Below are 24,858 nucleotides of genomic sequence, written 5' to 3' on the forward strand. Positions count from 1 at the left end.
GCCTTTAGTTAAAATCTCTGGAGCAAAGGGAAACCAAGCCCTCAGGGAATCCACAGGTCATCACATGTGCTCTTTAGAACTGCCGTCTCCTCTCTCCGAGGACCACTCTGTACGCCTCTCATCAGCCCCACCCTGAAGACACACGACAGTGACCCCTGGGCTAAGGGGGGCGGGGGCCTCCCCACTCCTCCCAGAGCACTGCAGCTACGCGACTCTCCCGTCACAGCATCCCAGTGACGACGGAGGTCCAACCGCAGACCTGACTGCAGGGACACAGGAGGGCTCGCTGCCAACACCTCGAGTTACCTGAAGAGTTCTTTAGCTTCCAGGAACTGGAGCTGTGCAAACTGTATGAAGCCCGCCTGCAGCAGGATCCGCCGGTACATGACCTGCAGGGGACACAGGCGTCGTCGCTCAGACCAGCTGGAGTCACTCACCAAGGGAGGGAAACTGAGGTCCTGGTCACAACCCAGACTACATGTTAATTATTACAGGGAATCCTGAAGTTATATGGTAAGGAAGAAACAAGGTTTATTCAAAACTATTCTCAACATGTTAGTACACACACATATATGTCAATCCACCCCTTGTTCCTGAGATCAAGTTGTTCTCTGAATAATTATTGCTCCTTCTTCTTCATGATTTCCCATCCATCCTGGTCTGTATCACAGAGTCACTAACATACTTTGGGCTTCCCTGGTGGCTCTGTGGTAAAGCATCCACCTGCAGAGTAGGTGACACAGGTTTGATCCCTGAGTCGGGAGGATCCCCTGGAGAAGGGAATGGCAACCCGCTCTTAGTATTCTTGCTGGAGAATCCCATGGTCAGGGTAGCCTGGTGGGTTACAGTCCATGGGGTCACAAAGAGTCGGACACGACTGAGTGACAAACACTTTCACTTTTTCCCACTGGTCTGTATTCCTCCTCCCACCCTCCCTGGCTTTCTTGATCGCTGCTACCTCGAGCGCTCAGATGGATGTCAACAAGGCCAGTGTTCCCGGCAGCCTAGAAGCTGCCCACCCCTCTTCACTCTTGCGGAACTCTCTTCACAGCAGCATTTCTGAGCATCCCTCAGAACACGGGGTCCATCTCATTTAACGATAGATCAATAAGCAGGCTTTCCTGCTGAAGCTGGGGAGATGTTGTGCCTTCCGTCCCCTCCCCCGGCGGTGACGCACATTCAGGCCCACAGTCAGTCTGAGGATTCCTGCAGTACAAGCGCCGCTTATCTCTGTCTCATCTGGTCCTACCCAGATTTCCTGGACCACGAGCCCCTGGTTCTGGAAACTTCCAGGAATAGCAGCACACTCAGGGAAGATGCCCTGAGTCCCTTCCTCGTTCACCTGAAAACTATCACCCTGTTGTTCGTCGGCTATTCTCCAATACGAAATCAAAAATTCAAAAGAAAAAAAAAAAAGATGCCCTGTGGTGTCTTCAATTCCACCGCGACCCTGTCACTGCCCAGCTGATCAGCCGTGAGCTCTGTCCACCTTTGTCTGAAAGGCTCTGGGGAGCCGTCTCTGCTGTGTCCTCCCTGGCTCCAGCACCTCAGCTCACGCCTGCACTGCCTCACAACTGAAGACTCCAATCACGTTTAGATTCCTCCCCCTTCCAGAACACCCTGCTGCTCAAGAAGCTATCACTTCCTTGAAGCCACTCCACTATTTACCTTAGCATCCTCACATCCTGGCATGGTACCTGCTGTTTTGTAATCACCCACTGACCTGATCAGTTTTTATGACTCCACTTTGAGGACCCCCCTGGTGGTCCAGTGGTTAAGAAGCCACCTTGCCATGCAGGGGACGTGGGTTGGATCCCTGGTCAGCGAGCTAAGACCCCACATGCTGCAAAGCAACTAAGTCCGTGTGCCACAGCTACTGAGCTCGAGCTCAGAAGCCAGGGAACCACAACTACTGAAGCCCGCACGCCTGGAGCCAGTGCTCCACGTGAGAAACCACGGCAATGAGAAGCCTGCACAACCCAGCTAGGGAGCATCCCCTGCTTGGCGGACTAGAGAAAGCCCATGCACAGCAACAAAGACCCAGCATGGCCAAAAATAAATAAATAAAGCAATCTTTATAAAACCAAAGTCCAGGAGCTGACTGTGGCTCAGATCATGAACTCCTTATTGCCAAATTCAGACTTAAATTGAAGAAAGTAGGGAAAACCACTAGACCATTCAGGTATGACCTAAATCAAATCCCTTACGATTATACAGTAGAAGTGAGAAACAGATTCAAGGGACTAGATCTGATAGACAGAGTGCCTGATGAACTATGGATGGAGGTTCGTGACATTGTACAGGAGACAGGGATCAAGAACATCCCCATGGAAAAGAAATGCATAAAAGCAAAATGGCTGTCTGAGGAGGCCTTACAAATAGCTGTGAAAAGAAGAGAAGTGAAAAGCAAAGGAGAAAAGGAAAGATATAAGCATCTGAATGCAGAGTTCCAAAGAATAGCAAGAAGAGATAAGAAAGCCTTCTCCAGTGATCAATGCAAAGAAATAGAAGAAAACAACAGAATGGGAAAGACTAGAGATTTAAGAAAATTAGAGATATCAAGGGAACATTTCATGCAAAGATGGGCTCAATAAAGGACAGAAATGGTACGGACCTAACAGAAGCAGAAGATATTAAGAAGAGGTGGCAAGAATACACAGAAGAACTGTACAAAAAAGATCTTCACGACCAACATAATCATGATGGTGTGATCACTCACCTAGAGCCAGACATCCTGGAATGTGGAGTCAAGTGGGCCTTAGAAAGCATCACTATGAACAAAGCTAGTGGAGGTGATGGAATTCAGTTGAGCTATTCCAAATCCTGAAAGATGATGCTGTGAAAGTGCTGCACTCAACATGCCAGCAAATTTGGAAAACTCAGCAGTGGCCACAGGACTGGAAAAGGTCTCATTGAACTCTGAAAAAGTTTTCATTCCAATCCCAAAGAAAGGCAATGCCAAAGAATGCTCAAACTACCGCACAATTGCACTCATCTCACATGCTAGTAAAGTAATGCTCAAAATTCTCCAAGCCAGGCTTCAACGCTATGTGAACCGTGAACTTCCAGATGTTCAAGCTGGTTTTAGAAAAGGCAGAGGAACCAGAGATCAAATTGCCAACATCCGCTGGATCGTGGAAAAAGCAAGAGAGTTCCAGAAAAACATCTATTTCTGCTTTATTGACTATGCCAAAGCCTTTGACTGTGTGGATCACAATAAACTGTGGAAAATTCTGAAAGAGATGGGAATAACAGACCACCTGACCTGCCTCTTGAGAAACCTATATGCAGGTCAGGAAGCAACAGTTAGAACTAGACATGGAACAACAGACTGGTTCCAAATAGGAAAAGGAATATGTCAAAGCTGTATATTGTCACCCTGCTTATTTAACTTCTATGCAGAGTACATCATGAGAAATGCTGAGCTGGAAGAAGCACAAGCTGGAATCAAGATTGCCAGGAGAAATATCAATAACCTCAGATATGCAGATGACACCACCCTTATGGCAGAAAGTGAAGAGGAACTAAAAAGCATCTTGATGAAAGTGAAAGTAGAGAGAGAAAATGTTGGCTTAAAGCTCAACATTCAGAAAATGAAGATCATGGCATCTGGTTCCATCACTTCATGGGAAATAGATGGGGAAACAGTGGAAACAGTGTCAGACTTTATTTTTTTGGGCTCCAAAATCACTGCAGATGGTGACTGCAGCCATGAAATTAAAAGATGCTTACTCCTTGCAAGGAAAGTTATGGCCAACCTAGATAGTATATTAAAAAGCAGAGACATTACTTTGCCAACAAAGGTCCGTCTAGTCAAGGCTATGGTTTTCCAGTGGTCATGTATCAATGTGAGAGTTGGACTATAAAGAGGGCTGAGCGCAGAAGAATTGATGCTTTTGAACTGTGCTGTTGGAGAAGACTCTTGAGAGTCCCTTGGATTGCAAGGAGATCCAACCAGTCCAATCTGAAGAAGATCAGCCCTGGGATTTCTTTGGAAGGAATGATGCTAAAGCTGAAACTCCAGTACTTTGGCCACCTTATGCGACGAGTTGACTTATTGGAAAAAACTCTGATGCTGGGAGGGATTGGGGGCAGGAGGAGAAGGGGATGACAGAGGATGAGATAGCTGGATGGCATCACCGACTCGATGGACGTGAGTCTGAGTGAACTCCGGGAGTTAGTGATAGACAGGGAGGCCTGGCGTGCTGCGATTCATGGGGTGGCAAAGAGTCGGACACGACTGAGTGACTGAATTGAACTGAACTGAAGTATCTACAGGAAAGAGTAGGTGGCAGACCAGCTCAGAGAACTGGGCCCCATGACTCTGAAACAGAGAAATCTTTCGGTGCAGCCCTAACAGGATTTCCCTCCAGGATTGAAAGGATGCAAGATGCAAACATTTACAGGACAACTGGCGACACTTGGGCAGATGGGACGCCCCAGCCTAGGAAGGAATCAGTGTTTATTTCGGAGATGTATGTGACACTTATGTTTCAAAGGGGGGCTTTCTTGTCTTTTGAAGACACACAGTGAAATAGTTTTAGATGAAATGGGAAAAAAAAAAAGGAACAGGTATCAAAGCCCAAGCTTAAAATGGGAAAAAAAAAAAAAAGAACAGGTATCAAAGCCCAAGCTTAAATATGACACTATCCATACTACATGATACACATCAAACAAGCTTTCTATAAGACACACACCTATGTCTGTAAATACCCCCTCACTGCCTCTGTCTTTACAACATCCCAAACCTTAATATAATTTAAGCTTGGCTTCTTAAAGATCTAAGCCTTCTCACCTTTTGGATCTCTGGAAGGAATATTCCTTTAATCCGAGTCCCACAGTTAAACTTCTCCATAAATCCCTCCCTAATTCAGAACTCAGTGAAGCAAAACCAACACTCGCTTTAATGGAGAGAAAGGCGAACTGTGAAAAGCCAGTCCCCTCAACTTCTGGTCTCTTTCCCTCCCCACTTTCTGGTTTTCCTGAGCCCAGGGTCTAGCATGTGATTGCAAAGCCTCCTAAAGTTAAAATAACTAACATCCCTAATCCTTGTAAAAGTCACAGTCAACCCTTAAAAACACATTAATATGAATGAGACATTATCTCTGAACCTTTTTGTCAATACTGTCTTCTTTTCCTCTCATAGTTCTATTTTAAACCAAAACTCCTCTGCTCCCTGATCCACAGAGCCTAGCTGTTTGAAGACCAGTTCAAAGCTCTGAATCAACCATCACTCATTCCTCGATGTTCAGCCCCAGGCGCGAGCAGGGGCCGAGGGAAATGGAGGCGAGTGTCTGCCCAGGACTGGGGGAGGAGTGAGCTGGAGCTGGGGAGTAAACGGCTGTGTGTTATAGGTTAACAGGGATAACCGTGGGAGCTCAGAGGAGTCAGTGCTGCCTGGAGGATGGGGCAGATTCAGAGAAGAGACATATGTAAGCACAGTATAGAAACCATATTTTAGGGGACTTCCCCGGTGGTTCAGTGGTTAAGACTTTGCCTTCTAAGGCAAGGGGTGTGGGTTCAATCCCTGGTTGGGGAACTAAGATCCCACAAGCTTTGCAGCCAAAAAACCAAATAAAAAATCAGAAACAATACTGTAACAAATTCAATAAAGATTTTTAAAATGGCCCACATTAAAAAAAAAAAATCTAAAAAAACCAAAAACCCTGTATTTGGTGGATGATGGATGTTTTCTCCACTGACAAAAAATAGCACAAACAACAAGGGAAGAAAGCAATGGCGCAGGGGCGGAGACCAGCCGAGACTCCCCAGGGACGCCCAGAGGCAGCTGTCTTCCCCAGCACCCTCCGTCTTTGGTCGGTGACGCTGCTTATTTCTGACCTGTTCTCAGGGTGCTTCTGGAGTGCCTACCCAGTACACAGGCGGCAGGTGGCTCAGGCCCAGTCACAGGGGGACAGAGGCGGTGGGAGAGGCTGGGGATGTGGGCAGGGTCCAGCCACCAAGGCCACCTGGTGTGGACCTGATCTGGCCAGGAGGTGCCCGCTGTAGGCCCTACAGCAAGGGGTGTGGACACGTCAGAAAGCTCCTTTGGCGGTGGCGTGGTGGATGGGCTGCAGACATGCAGGAGGGGGCTGTGAACACAATTCCAGCAAAAAGGGAGGAGGGCTCCCCGTGGTCATGCAGGCACGAGAACCAGGGCCAAGTTCAAGGTCATTGAGGCTGCATATCCTGGGCCCAAATAGGAGTCTAAAACAACAGGGGGTGGGGGGAGACAGGGGTTTGCCAGATGGACAGACCCCAACAGGGACATCACACAGGAGGGCAGGATAAGGGCCAACACTAGCCAGTGCCCACTGTCCAGGTGCTCATGGGAAAACAAGGGGGAGGCAAAAATTCAACACAGGAAGCCTCTTTAAGACACATTTGAGGTATGTCCCTGGGTGTGTCCAAGAGGGGATCCTGATATGTGCCCGTCCCCCCGAGGCCACTCCCAGGGGAGAGGAGCTGAGAGCAGAGGCCGCCAGAGCCCCACTGGCCTTCCCACCAGGATGCAATGTACTGGGCAGAAACAGGTGCTCTCCACTCGGAAACTCGCCCTGAACTGACAGCTTCCTTCTCTGTGCTTTGCTGCCCCCTGCTGAAAGTTCCCAGATCATCTCACTTGAAACACACGGAATAGGGCTGGGGTGAGGGGAGGCCTGGGAGTTTGGGATTAGCAGATGCCAGCACACAGGATAGATAAACAAGGTCCTGCTGCATAGCACAGGCTGCATGTGTGCTAAATCACTCAGTCATGTCCAGGTCTTTGCGACCCCGTGGACTGTAGCCCACCAGGCTCCTCTCTCTGTCCGTGGGATTCTCTAGGCAAGAATATTGGAGTGGGTTGCCATTTCCTTCTCCAGGGGATCTTCCAGACCCAGGGATCGAACCCACACCTCTTCTGTCTTCTGCATTGACAGGCAGGTTCTTTACCACTAGCGCAACCTGGGAACTACAGTCAAAATCCTGCAATAACAATAATGGAAAAGAATATGAATAAGAATGTATATATATTTATAACTGAGTCACAGTAATTAACACAACACTGTAAATCAATTATACTTCAATAAAACTTTTTAAAATAAGGAATAAAGATGAAAAGTTTATCAATATTTATCCTGTGACCATAAATGACACGTCCTGACTTTTTCCACCTTTAGTCTACCTTCTGCTGCAAAAAGCCACGGAGGCCAGAAAGCACAGCTTCATCCCACAAACCATATCGTCCTGAAAATCTGGCCAGCAGGTAACAAGAGGGGGATCACTCTGACTTCATGAGAATCTTTCATGAGTGACTTAGATGTTTGTAAGAAGCGTGCATGCACCAATATTACACTTTGCTGCTGAGTCACTTCAGCCGTGTCCGACTCTGTGCGACCCCATAGACGGCAGCCCACCAGGCTCCCCCGTCCCTGGGATTCTCCAGGCAAGAACACTAGAGTGGGTTGCCATTTCCTTCTCCAGTGCATGAAAGTGAAAAGTGAAAGTGAAGTCACTCAGTCGTCATCATTCTCAAATACATAGAGTGACCTGAACTCACCTTGCAACCAATCAAGAAGCAAATTTGAGAAAACCTGATTTCATCAGATGTGAGAATAATTCATGATTGTTTCATCAACTATATTGATCATACCAACGATATTAAAGCTAGCATTTCTTAAATGCATTACAAGCTTTCTCCTAAGGAAATTAATTATATGGATTTCAGCAATATTAGACGATTTATGAGTATGGTTCACAAAGCTTTTCCTACAGATAACAGAAACTTAAAAAATTAAACCCCATCCCAACAAATACAAATTCTACATTGGGAAACCAATTACGCTGAGGATCTCTTGGCTTGTAATCACAGTGCCCGTAGTCTACTCTGGAGGAACACGATTGGAAATACAATGTGGTGTATTAAGCATGGGAATCATGTCAGAGGCTCAAATCCTGGCTTGGCCTCTGCCGGCATCGTGACCCCCTCCCGCAGCCTGCGTCCTTATCTGTATGACGTGGACGCACAGAGAACTTGAATGACAGACACAAAGTGGTCTGCAGGGCCTGGCGCCCTTAGATCCTAACATTTTCTAATGTTAGCTTGGAGGCACGTTTCCACATGGCTAGCTGACTACAAACCTGAAATTTTTCCTTTGGGATGTTCCTCCGAGCGCCTTTCGCTAGAACTAGAGCCTCCTCCACTCGGTGGCTGGCTAACAGGTCCTGTATTTGTTTTTCCAGAGGTAGCGGAACCAAGATGTAAACACCTTTACTCGTGGCAACGATCACTCTTCCTGGGAAGAAATGGAACAGGTTGGAGAGGAAACAGACACTGTGCTGGCAAGAAAACACCCCGCTTTCACCCCACACAGGAGCGCAAGCTGACGTCTGAACAATGTCATCACAGTTCTCCCAACAGAGAATCGCCACGGCAATCAGAAATTAATGCTTCTCTTATCTTCTTTCCATCATGAGAAAAAGGCAAACTCTTAACACTACATTTTTGAAGTATAAGACATAAAGATGCTTTGCCTTTTTTTATTCTATGATGCTGATAAATTTAAAGCCAGTTGAATAGATCCATATGAGTCTGTAGAGCTCCATCACAGAAAATGAGCAATAAGAATTATGCTACTCCTCATATAAGGCTGGGGCTTCCCTGGTGGCTCAGATGGAAAAGAATCTGTGTGCAAAGCGGGAGACCTGGGTTTGATCCCTCGGTCTGGAAGATCCCCTGGAGGAGGTCATGGCAACCCATGCCAGTGCTCTTGCCTGGCAAACGCCATGGATAGAGGAGCCTGGTGGGCTACAGTTCATGGATCACAAAAGTGCTGGACATGACTGAGCAACTAACACTTTCACTTTTTCAAATAAAGCTGTTCAAAATTCTTTTCTCTCCAGGTTGGTCAGTTTACAAGAAACTAAGATTACAAGGTGACATTCTGAACCATAAGCTAACATCTCACACTTGCCCACTATGGTCAAGATCACCGAGTCCCAGGGTTATGGTCTCCATCCCATGAGAGACCCTGACCCTCGGCACCATGAAGTCCTGCACAATCCAAAGGACAGTCAGACTTGCACCCAAGAGAACTCCTCCTGCCAAGCATTGAGAGCGAGTTCTGCTCTCTCTGGAGGTGCGTTTCAACTAAATTAATGCCTATTCCCAGAAAGCAGTGGAATGGCCTTGTCTTTCTGTCTGAAAGTTGTTCAGGGTCAGCCACACCTTCCTGCTCCCTCTGCTCCCCACTCCTTGGGATCTATCACCTTCAGCCCAGGCCCACCACCTGGTCTCTCCCGCCGGATGCCCCCGCACCTCCCTTCCTGGGCTCCCTGCCTGGTGGTCTTGTCTGCGTCCTCTGTCTCCACGCCACCCAGCATCATCCCCCAACACTTGGGAGATTCAGCCCCTGCTCCGCATTGGGTCCTCCTTCCAGGAGGCTTCCCATGTTCCCGCCTGGGGTAGTTATGCCACCAGCCTCCCTGTGCCGGTGACCCCCGGGGCTGCCTCCACCCTCAGCCCACGGAGGATGTAACATTGTTGTGAATAAGCTCTCCCATGCGTGTACATGTTGGAGCCCAAGCTGAACATTGACACACTCATGTGGGATGACAAGTCTCAGCAGGCTGTGTCCCTAGCACCTAACACAGGAAGGGCAGTGTCTGGGGAGCCCTGGGGGCAAAGGCAATGACTGCACAGATAGACATGAGCTCCTGGCTTCAAAGCAACCTCACAAGCGGTGTTCTTAGGAAGCCGGGAAATCTGGCCAGGGGCAGGGCTGAGAGCGCATTTCCGAGGTATGGAAAGGGCTCTGGGGTTATGTGGAAAAATGCCTGCTGCAGGGTTCTGGATTCAGTATCATGATCTCTTCTACACACTTCCAGACAGCTCAGCTGAAAGTGAACCAGTACCAAATCCAGGTGAACAGGGGATGGGAAGTCACTTTGCTTCTCTTTCAACTTTTCAGTACATGTGAAGATGCTCATAATGAAATTGTTGTTCTTGTTGTTTAGTTGCTAAGTCATGTCTGACTCTTCTGAGACCCTGTGGACTAGAGCCCACTGGGCTCCTCTGTCTATGGGCTTTCCCAGGCAAGAACACTGGAGTGGGTTGCCATTTCCTTCTCCAGGGGATCTTCCAGACCCAGGGATGGAAGCCGCATCTCCTGCTTGGCAGGCGGTTTCTTTACCACTGAGCCACAATAGATCCCTCGTGTGGTTCGCTCCCTGGTTGCCCTGATCTGCTGAGGCCTCATCCCCTGCTTGCCCTCCTCACATACTGGGCACCGCAGTCATGCTGAATGACCTACACAGTCCGGGACCTGGGCTTCCCTCCTGTGCAGACTCACATGTGCCTTTCTCTCTGCCTAAAGGTTCCTTCATACCATACGTGCTTGGCTGATTCCAGCTCATCCTCAAAAGTTTGGCTCAAATGCCACCTCCTGCAGGAAGCCCTCCTTGGTATAGTTAGGAAATACTTCCTACTCTGTTCTCCTAGGTGGCCTTATTTGTTGCTGTCAAGCTCTCAAATGCTGCAGCTATTTTTTTAAATGCCTCTTTCCCTTTAATCTCCGTGCCCCTGAAGCTCAAAGACTGTATCACCATTGCCTATGGAATTTCTGTGTTCAGCAAGAGGCCATGTTCCCAGTGGTTCCTTAATAGCATTTAGTGAAGAAATAGCATCACAAAAGACCTAAAGATTCGGTGGAAACTCGTACCTTCAAAATCCTGGAGGATGTGGCCTTCCTTGAAGGGCAGGGTCTGCTTCTGCTGCTGATCCAGCATGCTGTGCACGGTGATGAACTCGTCGTCCAGGGCGACGACGTACGGGAAGCACACAGCCGCTCCGATCACGTTCTCCGACCAGCGAACAGGCGCACGCTGGGAGATCCCAGCCACCGTGGCGAACATGCCTGGGAAAACAGGGAGCGTCAGGGGGCTTCAGAGAGCTGTGGTTTGCTTGCCTGTTTTCTGCAGAGGTGTCTGGACGTGGAATACCTGTTCTCTTCATCACATTTCAGGATGGGAGAGATGATATACCAGCCTGCGTGGACAGAAGACCCTCGTATCTGTTCTAATGAAGGGAACCTCTCTCCCCAGAATGTCCACCTTATACCTCCTTCTAATTAAACATAGAATTAAAAGATGCTTGTTCCTTGGAAGAGAAGCTATGAGCAACCTAGACAGCATATTAAAAAGCAGAGACATTACTTTGTCAACAAAGATCCGTCTAGTCAAAGCTAAGGTTTTTCCAGTAGTCAGGTATGGATGTGAGAGTTGGATCATAAAGGAAACTGAGCGCTGAAGAATTGATGCTTTTGAACTGTGGTATTGAAGAAGACTCTTGAGAGTCCTTTGGAATGCAAGGAGATCCAACCAGTCAATTCTACAGGAAATCAGTCATGAATATTCATTGGAAGGACTGATGCTGAAGCTGAAGCTCCAATATTTCGGCCACCTAATGTGAAGAACTGACTCATTTGAAAAGACCCTGATGCTGGGAAATATTGAAGGCAGGAGGAGAAGGGGACGACAGGGGATGAGATGTTTGGATGGCATCACCGACTCTATGGACATGAGTCTGAGCAAGCTCCAGGAGTTGGTGATGGACAGGGAAGCCTGGTGTGCTGCAGTCCATGGGGTCGCAAAGAGTCAGACACAATTGAGTGACTGAGCTGAACTAAATTAAACATAAGGTTAAAAAATGTGCACATGGGTCTTCCCTGGTGACTCAAGTGGTAAAAAATCCACCTGCCAATGCAAGAAACAGGGTTTCATCCCCAATCCGGGAAGATCCTACATGCCTTGGAGCAACTAAGCTCACATGCTCTAACTACGGAAACCCACACGCCCTAGAGCACGTGTTCTGCAACAAGAGAAGCCACCGCAGTGAGAAGCCCATGAACCACAATTAAAGAGTCGCCCTTGCTCACTGCAACTAGAGAGAGGCCCTTGCAAGCAATGAAAACCCAGCACAGCCATATAAACAAACAAACAAAAACAAAATAAAAAACAAACCAAAAATAGTGTACACACACCCACATGAAGGTATACGCTGCTCGTGTCCTCACACGTGGGGAAGAGAGAATTCCGCACAATTTAAGAAGCTTCACAAGCTTTCTGCCACATCCAGTCCTCCCATGGGTTTGCGTCTCTGCTACTGCTAAGTCACTTCAGTCGTGTCTGACTCTATGTGACCCCATAGACGGCAGCCCACCAGGCTCCTCCGTCCCTGGGATTCTCCAGGCAAGAACACTGGAGTGGGTTGCCATTTCCTTCTCCAATGCATGAAAGTGAAAAGTGAAAGTGAAGTTGCTCAGTCATGTCTGACTCTTAGCGACCCCATGGACTGCAGCCTACCAGGCTCTTCCATCCATGGGATTTTCCAGGCAAGAGTACTGGAGTGGGGTGCCATTGCCTTCTCCGCACCAGCTTTTCCCTAGACATTCACTCCACACTGAACGCATTCATTCAGATACTTATTGAGCACCTACTGTATGTGGGCCACTCGACAAGATGTCCCATACGGAACTCTCGTCCTGTTCCCCCTGCCACCACTGAGAGTTCAGGTATAATTCTGGTTCCACATTTTCTCTGATACAGGGGTACAATTAACTCTGCAATTCAAGACAGTCTGCTGTTGAGTGTTTGTCAATGATAACATCCATACTCACTGACGGTTTATCTACTTTGTACTTAAAGCGCTAACTGCTGCTGTTCAGTCCTTAAGTCGTGTCTGACTTTTTTGACTCCTGAAGCAGGTGTGGGGATATATACAGACAAGCAAACAAAACACAGTTGATCTGGAAAACCTATCATCCTAATTCCCAGCTTGCAGGAAACAAAGCTCTGCCTGACACTGTGTGTCATCCATGCCTACAACCAAAAACGACGCGGCTAGCTATGATTCTCAGGAGGTGATGCCGAGAATAGAAAGGCCACAGGACACAAGGAAAGCCCTTCCAAGAAGCTGGCGACTAAACTAGATGCTTTTTGGTAGCATGAAACTGCAGTCAATAAGAGAAAATCAGGGCCATGACCTTGGAGCCTCCACACTTCAAAATATCTAGAAGTGAGCTCCCCCAACTCCTTTTTAGAATGGAGAATAAACACAGACCAGGTGGAAACCCATACACAGAAGAAAATCCTATAAGGAAGTCTTACAGATTCTTATTTTTGCTCTTATCCCCTTACAGGAATTCTCTCTGGAGCCATCTTCAGGCTCTACTTTGTACTGTGCTCAGTCGTGTCCGATTCTTTGCAACCCCAAGGACTGCAGCCTGCCAGGCTCCTCTGTCCCTGGGATCTCCCAGGCAAGGATACTGGAGTGGGTGGCCATTTCCTTCTCCAGAATCTTCCCGACCCAGGGATTGAACCTGCATCTCCTGAGGCTCCTGCATTGACAGGCAGGTTCTTCACCACTGAGCCACTTGGGAAGTTCCTCAGGCTGTACTTTAGCACAAAATAGGTGATGCTATGACTGGCCTATTTTTGTGCCATGAAACCCACACTCACAAAACAGTCTAATGAAAACTGAGCAGACACTGGGCATGCGATTGTTTGCCTGTTGCCTCAATGTCGCCAAACACAGTCCACGAGTGTCTGCTTTTCACAACCACAACCTCCCTCTCCAACCTCAGCATGAAAGCAAGGACAGAAGGTGGAGAGACAGGGCAGAGAGTGGCAAGGTTAGTGGAGGCGCCTGGGCGCCCTGCTCACCCAGGCCCCCAGGGCCTGCCAGAAGGAACTCCTGTCTCCCGATCCTCTTGACGATGGGCCGCCTCTCCTCGCTGCAGAACGGGAACAGGTCCTGGGCGGCGCCCGTGCTGTAGTTGAGGATGATGTACTGGGTGGTGAGGGCCAGGCACAGGAAGTGGCCGTCCACAGCCACGGCCAGCGGCTGCTCCGGCGTGGACACCTCCCTGACAATCTGCACGCGGTCCTCGTACACCAGGAAGACCTGGATGGTCCTGCGCTTGACCGAGATGATGCACACCTCCACGCAGAAGGGGTCCCCGCTCACCGGGTTCTCATTCAAGGCGAAGGCCGTGGCCCCCTTGATGCGGGCACCCGAGGGCACGGGCTCCAGGCTCAGCATGTGGACCAGGCTGATGCAGCCGTCGCACAGCACCAGCAGCCTGCTGAGGGCCGACGCGGCCCGCAGCTCGCTCACTGCCTTCTTGAAACCCAGGTGTCTGTGCAGCTGCCTGGTGGCCGTGAACGTGGCTGACCCGCCGGGCAAGGTCTTCTCCTCCAGCAGGAAGTGGTACACGAAGCAGTCGCTGGTGCCCACGTAGAGGTTCCGGCCGCAGCACTCCACACACTCCAGCGACCCCCGGTCCCGGTCGCCCAGCAGCTGCTCCCGCTCGATGGCGGGGACCAGGGTGAAGGCCTTGGTACTCATCATGTTGGCGGCGGCTCTGAGGGACAGGAAAGGAAAGGGAGGTTAGAGGAACGAGGGACGGACAGAACCATTTCCGGGCGTGACAAAGAAACGTCAATTCCCAGTTGTAACTTCAGAGAAAGGAAATCATTTGACACTTGTGAAAAATACTGAAAGAAAGACTTCTGACTTGGCTTTCTCCCACAGGCAAACAGAGACCCTGGCAGGAGAGCACACACGTGCTTGTAAGTAACTGCCAACTCTCTTCAACAGTCATTCAGCCGCTAAGTCAAGTCTGACTCTCTTTGAACCCAAGGACTACAGCATGCCAGGCTCCCCTGTCCTCCACTCTCTCTCTGAGTTTGCTCAATCTCATGTTCATTGAGTCGGTGATGCTTTCTAACTATCTCATCCTCTGCTGCCCTCTTCTGTTGCCTTTAATCTTTCCCAGCATCAGGGTCTTTCCCAATGAGTCGGCTCTTCACATCAGGTGGCCAAAGGATTGAGCTTCAGCAGCAGTCCTTCCAATGAATATTCAACTCTCAACAGAGCTGAGATTTATTATATACGGAGTCTCCCTACATTGTTCTTCAGAAACAAACCTCTGGGTAGAAGAAGAGCACGTCTACTCACCCACAGACAACACAAGACAAACATTTTGGAAAAAGACAAAAATGATTGCCACTAATGTGCCCCCAAACCCCACCAGCCACCTGACTGGATGTCTAAGTGAATGGTGGAGCACAGCTCCATGGTGGGGTTCACTCCTGCCCCTTGGATCTCACAGGAGTCAGAAGCAGGGACCACACCCCCAATTCCCTTGCATTCTTCTCACTGAGGTGTGCGCATTGCCCCAGCGCCATGTTTGGCTCCCAGAATCAATCTGTTGGTGTGGAGCGGTAAAGATGTGCCTTGAATCTCCAAGGCTTGCAGGTGGAGAGTTGAGGTACTTAGCAAATTTGTGAGGTCAGTTAATAGATTACTCCCTTTGGAAGACACACTGTCCCAAACTTGAAGCCTGGGCTTCTTACTTCTTCCTCTGGAAAGGACTTTGGTTTCACAAATTAGAAGTAGCAGAAACAAAGGCACCAGTGCAATTCAGTGGGGAAAAATAAAGTCATTTCAATCAATGGCTGCTGGAACATGTGGTTAACATTGAAAGTGAAAAGTCAAAGTGTTAGCAGCTCAGTCAGGTTTGACTCTACGACCCAATATACTGTAGCCCAATAGGCTCCCCTGTTCATGGAATTCTCCAGGTAAGAATACTGGGGTGAGTAGTCATTCCCTTCTCCAGGGGATCTTCCAGTTAACCTCGGTTATCCCTACCTCATATCATCTCTTAATATAAAAATTAATTTGAGATGCATCAAGTTATTTTAAAAACAAAAGCTAAAACTACAAATCTTCTAGAAGAAAAGATAGGAGAACATCTTTGGGATCTTGGGGTGCATAAAGATTTTTTTAGGTTACAAAAAGCACTAACCATAAAAGAGAAAAAGCTGGTAAACAGGATTTTATAGAAATTTAAAAAGAGTGTCCACTGAAAGACACCACTAGGGAAATGAATAGGCAAGGCCCAGACTGGGAGAAAAATCTGTGATAGCCATCTCAGACAAAGGGCTCACATTCAGAAGAGAAAACACGATGATCAACAGCCATGGGGGAGAGATCAACCTGCAGAACCACCTGTAATTGCAAACTGTAGCTACAAGCAGACTTCATCTCATACCCATCAAATGGACACCTCCCAAGTCTGATGATGCTGGGGGTTTGCAAGAATCCGGATCCATGGGCATGCCCCTGCTGCTGGTGGAGGCTTCTGGGCTGGCCAGACCACGTGGGTGACGGAGGAAGCCCTTGGCAACTGGGGAGCTGGGGATTCTCCTTTTGGCTTCACTGATGTTCAGCAGGACATGAGCAAGGAAGCTAGCAGCAGTCCTGTTTGCAACTGGGGGGAAATGGAAATGCCACGATGGATGGATGGACGGATGGAGCACCACGCAGCAGTGAGGGCATGCACTGCAGCCCACCCATGACTCGGTAAACCTCCCTGGAAAGGGGAGCTGCGGATGCTATATTCGGCCTGATACTTCAGGCCTTGTAAGATGCAGAAACATGGAAGTCCCAACTAATGTACTATTTAGAGCTGCAGCCCTACATAGTGAGATCATAAAGAAAAGTAAGGGAATAAAGAACAGAAACCCAAGGGGGATAGGATGTGAGTGGGCAGAAGCTGATCTCAAAGGTATTAGTCATGTCTGTTTCCCTATGCCAAGTTGCTTTTATTGCTCCTCTCTACATCTCATGTGAATTGTAAATGTTCTTTTCAATATATAAAATATTAATTTAAAAATATTTATAAAAAATATACTCATTTCCCCAAACCAGCTTACCCTGGAAACATAATAGATACAGAGCCTCGGTTAAATAAGCTTGGTGTGCACGCATGCTCAGTCGTGTCTTTGTAACCCTATGAACTGTAGCCTACCAGGCTCCTCTGTTCATGGGATTCCCCAGGCAAGAGTAGTGCCGTGCGTTGCTATTCCCTTCTCCAGGGGATCTTCCCCACCCAGGGATCAAACCTTCGTCAACTGCATTGCAGGAGGGTTCTTTACCACTGAGCCACTGGGGAAGCCCTTAATAAGCCTGGCAGGAATCATAAAATGCACGTTCCTTGTTTACAATCTCACTTCACGGAAACATTTACAACCCATGTCAATGATTAACTTGTCATTTCTTAGTTCATCTAAATCCAGAGCTTAGTTCATCTGAATCTGTATTTACAAAGTCTGAATATTTCCATACATCCCGGGTTACTGGAAGATGGGGAACGGTCCAGCAGAGTCAGAAGCCCTGCAAGGGGCAGTGTGGGCACCTTTCAGGGCCCCAGCCTCTTACTTCCCGACCTCTGCTCAGCCTCTGCTACCCCGGCCACACAAATGCCTCCATTTCTATCCACAGCCAGCTGGAGCTGCATGCTGTGTTACTCCAGGCCTGGCTTCCCTCTGCATTCTCTCTGAACTAAATCTCACCAAGGCCAGGCTGCATTAAAGGTCACCACTCAAAGAATAAAAACAGAATAAAGGCAATGTTTGAAGTAGACAGATTATCTATTTGCAGAAACTGGCTAATAGACTCAAGGTCACAAGATTAAAGAAAGGGAAAGGACTTCCCTGGTGGTTCAGTGGCAAAGAATCTGCCTGCCAGTGCTGGAGATACGAGTTCAATTCCTGGTCTGGGAGGATCCCACATGCCGTGGAGCAACTAAGCCCGTGCACCACAACTACTGAAGCCTGTGTGCCCTACAGCCTGTGCTCCACAACAAGAGAAGCCTCCACCATGAGAACCCCACTTACCACACTAGAGAAAAGCCCATGCATCAATAAAGACCCAGCATAGCCAAAAATAAAATTATACAGAAAGGAAAAAAAAAATATATATATATATGTATATATATAGAAAGAGAGAGACTCCTGATCTGAGACAGAAATAAACATATCCTAAAATAATGCTATGACAAAGTGCAGTTGATTGAAATGGGATCCTCGCCAATGTTTATTTTTTGGAGGACTTCCCTGGTGGTCCAGTGGTTAAGATCCTGAGCTGTCAATGCAGGGGACACGGGTTTGATCCCTGGCCAGAGAACTAAGATCCCCTGAGAGGTGCAGCCAAAAATAATAGCAATGATTATTTTTCTTGAACCAAAGGACAGTCACCTCCTGTCATACAATGCGCACGTGATATGAGAACGGCCTTGAGATGGGCGTGGCGTCCCATGTGTCTGCAAAGAATCACACACTCGAGAATTACACCAACCCTTTAAAATGAAACAAACCCTTTAGAGCCCCACACAGCTGTGTGTGCACCAGAGAGGCATCACTTTAGAGGTAAAGACCCATTGATGGGTATCACAGCCCTGTAACAGGAGGCTCTTCCTATGAATCCACTAAAGATGAATTCTAATGTGCATTTTAAAAAGGACCTTCTACCTAAAGTTGGGCTTCCCAGGTGACTCAGTGGTAAAGAACCCGCCTGCCAATACAGGAGATGTGAGTTGGATCCCTGGGTTGGGAAGATCCCCTGGAGGAGGAAATGGCAACCCGCTCCAGTATTCTTCCCTGGGAAATCCCATGGACAGAGGAGCCTGGCAGGGTACAGTCCATGGGGTCACACAAGAGTCGGACAGGACTGAGCAACTGAGCACACACGCAAGTGTATGTACACATACACAGATACACCATTTATACACACCACCTGTATACACATACATGCACACAGTGTGTGTCTATATACCTATCCTATGGATCCTATAAGAGCAACAGCAACAGTTACAAGCAAAATAGGGATCTGGAGAGGGCAGGGTAGGTGGGCCAGGAGCAGGGGTGGGGGGTAGGAGGGTGGTCTGGGTCTCCAGGGCATTGCCTTTGTAACATCTTCCTCAATCTTGGACTTTCAAACAGCTGTTAAGAATTATTGAGGGCCTTCTGGATGCTAGGCAATTGTCCCCTTTTACATGTTCTTTTTCCTGAATGTTTATTTCCTCAACAAAGCTACCTGACCATCAAGACAAGATCCTGACCTCAAATCACCTGCAAGATTTCACAGCACGCTCAGTGACTCCTCCTGCCCTTCTGCATGAGGCATTTCAGCTCACTCAGGGTAGCCCCAGATTAACTTGCTTCTTCTGCCTTCATTTAGTAGTACAGTGTTTTTTAATAAAGAAAAACGAGTCAGGTTTGCCACAGAAGAGATGAGTTGTAAAGTATGGGCCAAATTCTTGGGCAGTCTCCAAACACCTGGCCACCACAAATGATTACTTTAATGTATTTCTAATGAGAACTGGGCTCAGGCCAAGATGAAGATGCTTAACCTATTAAGGAAAATTTCCTCGAGTTTTCTTAAAGGATCACATGATCCTTTAGCATGAAGGAATAGCCATAATGTTTTGTGTAAGAACAGAGAGGTTAGCTGCAAATCAGGCCTGGAAAGTTTAGCGTTTTTTAAACACTGATCTCTGTGCTTTTAAAACTTGTCCACTGGATCTGCCTGAAGGAGAAAGGGACCCCAGGCAAACCCCTGTCGCTGGAGGCTTAGGCAGAGGCTGGAGTGTCCCGGGAGCCTGCAGTGGAGGGCAAGCTGCCTCCAGGACCAGAGGGCTGAGGCTCACTGTCGAGTGGAAAAGGGGCAGAGGACGGACCTGCAGGTGACGGCCACCACACCTGTCCCCCCAGGTCTTTGGAAAATGAGCACAGAAAATGCGCACTCTGAGTTCAGAGTCCAGGAGGGGTCTACTAACTGCAGAGGGAGCCCTCACCTGGTTAACAATTACTCAGAGCCGAGCCCACCCACTTCAGAGCCCAGACAGCTCTGGCCCCATGACTTCTGTTTATGAACTGTAATTTATCTAGCAGCTACTAAGTGCCAGGCTCTGTGCCACATGCACATTCTCTTTATGCGTTGCATGTATCTTTTCTCATATTTCCCTGGTTTTGATTGAGAAAATTGAGGCTCAGAACGTCCAGTGAATGCCCAGGGCTCCCAGTTAGAAGGGGCAGGGTCAGCGTTTGAACCCACAACTCCATCCCCCCACTCCCACCACACAGTGGCTCTGCCCCTGTTAAGCGAAGAACCCAGCCTGGGAAGGTCATACGCCAGACAGGCCGCTTCAGTGACCGCGGAGGCAGCAGGGCTGGCAGAAGTGGAAGGAAAAAGAAAAGGAAGCAGCTGTCCAGCTCTTCCTTCCTATCCGACCATAAGGCTGGAGCTTCCTGCTGACCAACAGAGAAGGGAGGCCGGAGGAGGGCAGTGGGCTCGGTGCCCCCTCCAGCCGTGAGCTCCGGGCCGGGCTGCCGGCTCCCACCTTGGTGGACCCTCCACACACGTTCTCCCTGGGTCTCCACCTGCCACCACTGTCCCCACGGCTGCTTGCCCTCCCCGGGCACTTGCTCAAGGATGGAACCCTGATCCGACAGGTTGGGACCCCTGAACTCAATACGGCCTATGTGCATGAAGAAGAGCTGTGTGAAACCCCATTTCCTGCAGCCAGCTAGGACCTAGGAGGGGGGTTTGATGGTCACCGGAAGCCTTTGGCGGGAGTGATGGCAGGTGCGAGCAACCAGAGGTGACAGCTTCTGTCTTGAAAGCCACCTCTTAAAACACAGAAGGCGGGCAGAGGAGAAGCCAACTTCCATAGCACCTGCGTCCCAGGACAGAACGGCGGCGAGGAATCCCCGCCTCCCATCACACACCCCTGCCCGGTCTCCCAGTTCAGGCCAGACATTCGGCCCCGACTGTGGCCCGGAATTTGCGCTCTCAAATCCCAGGAGCTCCAGGAAATGTCAACCACGGCGACGAAACGATCGCATGCTCGGGTGGAGGGGCAGGGGGCGCGGGGCGTCGTCCTGCTGGGTTCCTCCCCCCAGAACAGCTCACTCAAACCCGGACGAGGTCTCGGGTCTTCCCAGCCCCGAACACGCGCACGCCGCACACCCGCCGGGTCCCCGCGCAGCGCGCCCACCCCCAGCTCGGCCGCAGTCCCCTCCTCGCCACCTGCCCGCGCGCACCTGCTAGTACCCGCCGCCCCCTAACCCCCTTCCCGCCCCCGCTCCGCCCCTGGGCCCGCTCACCGGCCGCGCTCCGGCCGCTCCGGGCCCCGCGCCCCGGGCCGCGCGCTCCTGAGCCCCGGCCCCGGCCCCGGCTTCGGCTCCGGCCCGGCCCGGCCCCGCCGCTTCCCGTCACGTGGGTGGCCGGGGCGGGAGCGCCGGTCCCCGTCCGGCCTGCGCCCCGCGTCGGCTGCAGACCCCGCCCTGGGCCGGGCCGCGGGAGGGGGCGCCCCTCCGGCCTCGGATGCCCCGGGTTTGGGAGGCCCGGAGCGCCTGCCTCGGGGCTCGCGGGGGCGGTGGGCGGGGAGACGCGCAGATCTCCGCGGCGCACGAGCTGAGCCTGCCGGGCCCTGGGCGGGGTCGGTAACGCTGCAAGGCTGCAGCTGCCGGGACCGCGCTTTCTCCTCCCCCGGGCCTGCTGGACACGCTCGCCGCCCTATTTCTAGCACCGCGACGGCGCTGGGCAGTGTACTTGCTGAACGAACAAGTGAATGAACCCATCCCTCCATCCCGGGAAAGGCTGGACCGCACGGCCACCTTACATAGTTGGACTGGAGGAGCGAGTGGATGGCGGCTGGTGGCCCCGGTAGGGCTGAAATGGACTGGCCGGGCACGAGCCGCCCGCCGCCCGCCCCAGGCCCACAGCTAGCCCCGAGCCCCAGGGGCGGTGAATTCGCAGGGTGTCCTTACTGAAGCAGGGAGTCCTGGACTATTTACCCACTCCTTCAGGAGCGCCAATCGATAGCTATCCCTGTGGGTCAAACTACAGCGTAGAGTCCTAGGTTAGGATGAATCCATGGGCCTCTCTTCAACATATAGTCAAACTCCAGTTCCACAGAGAAAAAGAAGATTCCCCCTACAGCCGCCAGTGCGCAACTGTCAGCATGTGAAAAGCCCAATTTTCTCAATGATTTTCCTGACGTTAAGAGCCCCCAAGACCTCAGGTTTCCTCCAGCCCCTGGAGAATATAAAACAAAGACGTAGTCCCCTATCTAGAGGCAGATACCAGCTACTACTCTGCAGCCTTCTGTTTCAAAGGGAGAAAAACAAATGACCCCCCAAAAAGTCAAGTGAAGCAAATAATCATCAGGAATTAATTTTCTGTGACCTCTTACGTCCATCCTTTCTGGCTACACACGTCCCACCACACCCAGACAAGAGTTTCAGTCCTGACCCTGTGGATCCAGCATCACTGGCCCAACCTCCAGGTGGGTAAGGGGTTTCCAGAGTGTACAGCTACCTGAGCTTCAAAGGCAAGTGCAGGTCTGGTGGAGCCAGCTCTCTGGCTCCACCTGAGTTTTCATCCATCTCATTTTGCCCAGGCCCATGGAGAATGTGTGACTCAGCTCATCACTGGCCCACTTGGCCTAGAATCCACTCTGCTTTGTCGTTTCAGGGCTCTGCCATGCCCTGGCATGAGATTAGGTAGAGGTGACACCTACTGACTGCCAGCCAGACACAGGGCTAAGGGACTTACCGTGGTGGCCTCATTTAAGCAATATCCTTATGAAGTAAGCCCTATTGATTTCTACATTGTACACAGGAATTAACAGACACAAAGTGAAAGACTTCTCCTACATTCCACAGAGTAAGAACAGAGCAAGGATAAGAACTCAACACCATGGTGAAATTTTTTATACATAAAATTAAGCTCTGTTGGTTGAAATACTTTATGGAACATTTGTGTTCTGCTTTACACAATCTAGGAGTGAAGATGTGTTAACAAAGAGGAGCAAAAGAAGATAATTCAGAAATAGTTATTTCCTTTTTGAAAAAATTTGTCAGAAGATTCTTAAAATGGCAAACTCTACACGTGCATGTTATTCCATCTACAAACCTTCCTGAAGTTTTTGAGAAGTCTATTTCACACGTCTGGCAGCTGTATGTAACTAATCCATAAACATGCAAAGATCTGCACATGGCTAATTCTATACTCCTCATGTTGTCTTGATTCATCATATTTAAGAATATAAAGTTTTCAAAGGAATTATCAATTAACTTCATTTAAAGATGGAGAAGCTCTATACAGTCAGCAAAAACAAGACCGGGAGCTGACTGTGGCTCAGATCATGAACTCCTTATTGCCAAATTCAGATTGAAATTGAAGAAAGTAGGGAAAACCACTAGACCATTCAGGTATGACCTAAATCAAATCCCTTATGATTATACAGTGGAAGTGAGAAATAGACTTAAGGGACTAGATCTGATAAGAGTGCCTGATGAACTATGGACAGAGGTTCGTGACATTGTACAGGAGACAGGGATCAAGATCATCCCCATGGAAAAGAAATGCAAAAAAAGCAAAATGGCTTTCTTGGGAGGCCTTACAAATAGCTGTGAAAAGACGAGAAGCAAAAAGCAAAGGAGAAAAGGAAAGATATAAGTATCTGAATGCAGAGTCCCAAAGAATAGCAAGGAGAGATAAGAAAGCCTACCTCAGCGATCAATGCAAAGAAATAGAGGAAAACAACAGAATGGGAAAGACTAGAGATCTCTTCAAGAAAATTAGAGATACCAAGGGAACATTTCATGCAAAGATGGGCTCAATAAAGGACAGAAATGGTATGGACCTAACAGAAGCAGAAGATATTAAGAGGTGGCAAGAATACACAGAAGAACTGTACAAAAAAGAGCTTCATGACCCAGATAATCACGATGGTGTGATCACTCACCTAGAGCCAGACATCCTGGAACGTGAAGTCAAGTGGGCCTTAGAAAGCATCACTACGAACAAAGCTAGTGGAGGTGAAGCTATTTCAAATCCTGAAAGATGATGCTGTGAAAGTGCTGCACTCAATATGCCAGCAAATTTGGAAAACTCAGCAGTGGCCACAGGACTGGAAAAGGTCAGTTTTCAGTCCAGTCCCAAAGAAAGGCAATGCCAAAGAATGCTCAAACTACTGCACAATTGCACTCATCTCACACGCTAGTCAAGTAATGCTCAAAATTCTCCAAGCCAGGCTTCAGCAATATGTGAACCGTGAACTTCCTGATGTTCAAGCTGGTTTTAGAAAAGGCAGAGGAACCAGAGATCCAATTGCCAACATCCGCTGGATCATGGAAAAAGCAAGAGAGTTCCAGAAAAACATCTATTTCTGCTTTATTGACTATGCCAAAGCCTTTGACTATGTGGATCACAATAAACTGTGGAAAATTCTGAAAGAGATGGGAATACCAGACCACCTGATCTGCCTCTTGAGAAACCTATATGCAGTCAGGAAGCAACAGTTAGAACTGGACATGGAACAACAGACTGGTTCCAAATAGGAAAAGGAGTTCGTCAAGGCTGTATATTGTCACCCTGCTTATTTAACTTCTATGCAGAGTACATCATGAGAAACGCTGGGCTGGAAGAAGCACAAGCTGGAATCAAGATTGCCGGGAGAAATATCAATAACCTCAGATATGCAGATGACACCACCCTTATGGCAGAAAGTGAAGAGGAACTAAAAAGCCTCTTGATGAAAGTGAAAGTAGAGAGAGAAAATGTTGGCTTAAAGCTCAACATTCAAAAAACAAAGATCATGGCATCTGGTCCCATCACTTCATGGGAAATAGATGGGCAAACAGTGGAAACAGTATCAGACTTTATTTTGGGGGCTCCAAAATCACTGCAGATGGTGATTGCAGCCATGAAATTAAGATGTTTACTCCTTGGAAGGAAAGTTATGACCAATCTAGATAGCATATTCAAAAGCAGAGACATTACTTTGCCAACAAAGGTCTGTCTAATCAAGACTATGGTTTTTCCAGTAGTCATGTATGGATGTGCGAGTTGGACTGTGAAGAAAGCTGAGCGCTGAAGAAATGATGCTTTTAGACTGTGGTGTTGGAGAAGACTCTTGAGAGTCCCTTGCACTGCAAGGAGATCCAGCCAGTCCATTCTAAAGG

General features: G+C 49.0%; 1 protein-coding gene across 3 annotated transcripts in view; it reads right to left on the bottom strand.

The window, feature by feature from the left end:
- The window catches only part of TGFBRAP1 (transforming growth factor beta receptor associated protein 1), a 34,143-nt gene extending 12,773 nt beyond the window's left edge, over nt 1-21,370 (bottom strand). For all 3 annotated transcript variants that reach the window (XR_008700142.1, XR_008700141.1, XM_055539535.1), the window contains exons 1-5: nt 20,992-21,370; nt 13,702-14,402; nt 10,701-10,895; nt 8,122-8,276; nt 307-389 (exon numbers count right to left, since the gene is read on the bottom strand). Coding sequence is in view for 1 of the 3 variants with exons in the window: in XM_055539535.1 (XP_055395510.1) it covers nt 307-389; nt 8,122-8,276; nt 10,701-10,895; nt 13,702-14,389 (1,121 nt within the window). In the remaining 2 variants the exon portion in view is untranslated. The remainder of the gene's footprint in view (nt 1-306; nt 390-8,121; nt 8,277-10,700; nt 10,896-13,701; nt 14,403-20,991) is intronic.
- Nucleotides 21,371-24,858: the final 3,488 nt, after the last annotated feature.

This window comes from Bubalus kerabau, chromosome 11, assembly GCF_029407905.1.
Source record: "Bubalus kerabau isolate K-KA32 ecotype Philippines breed swamp buffalo chromosome 11, PCC_UOA_SB_1v2, whole genome shotgun sequence".
Lineage (NCBI taxonomy): Eukaryota > Metazoa > Chordata > Mammalia > Artiodactyla > Bovidae > Bubalus > Bubalus kerabau.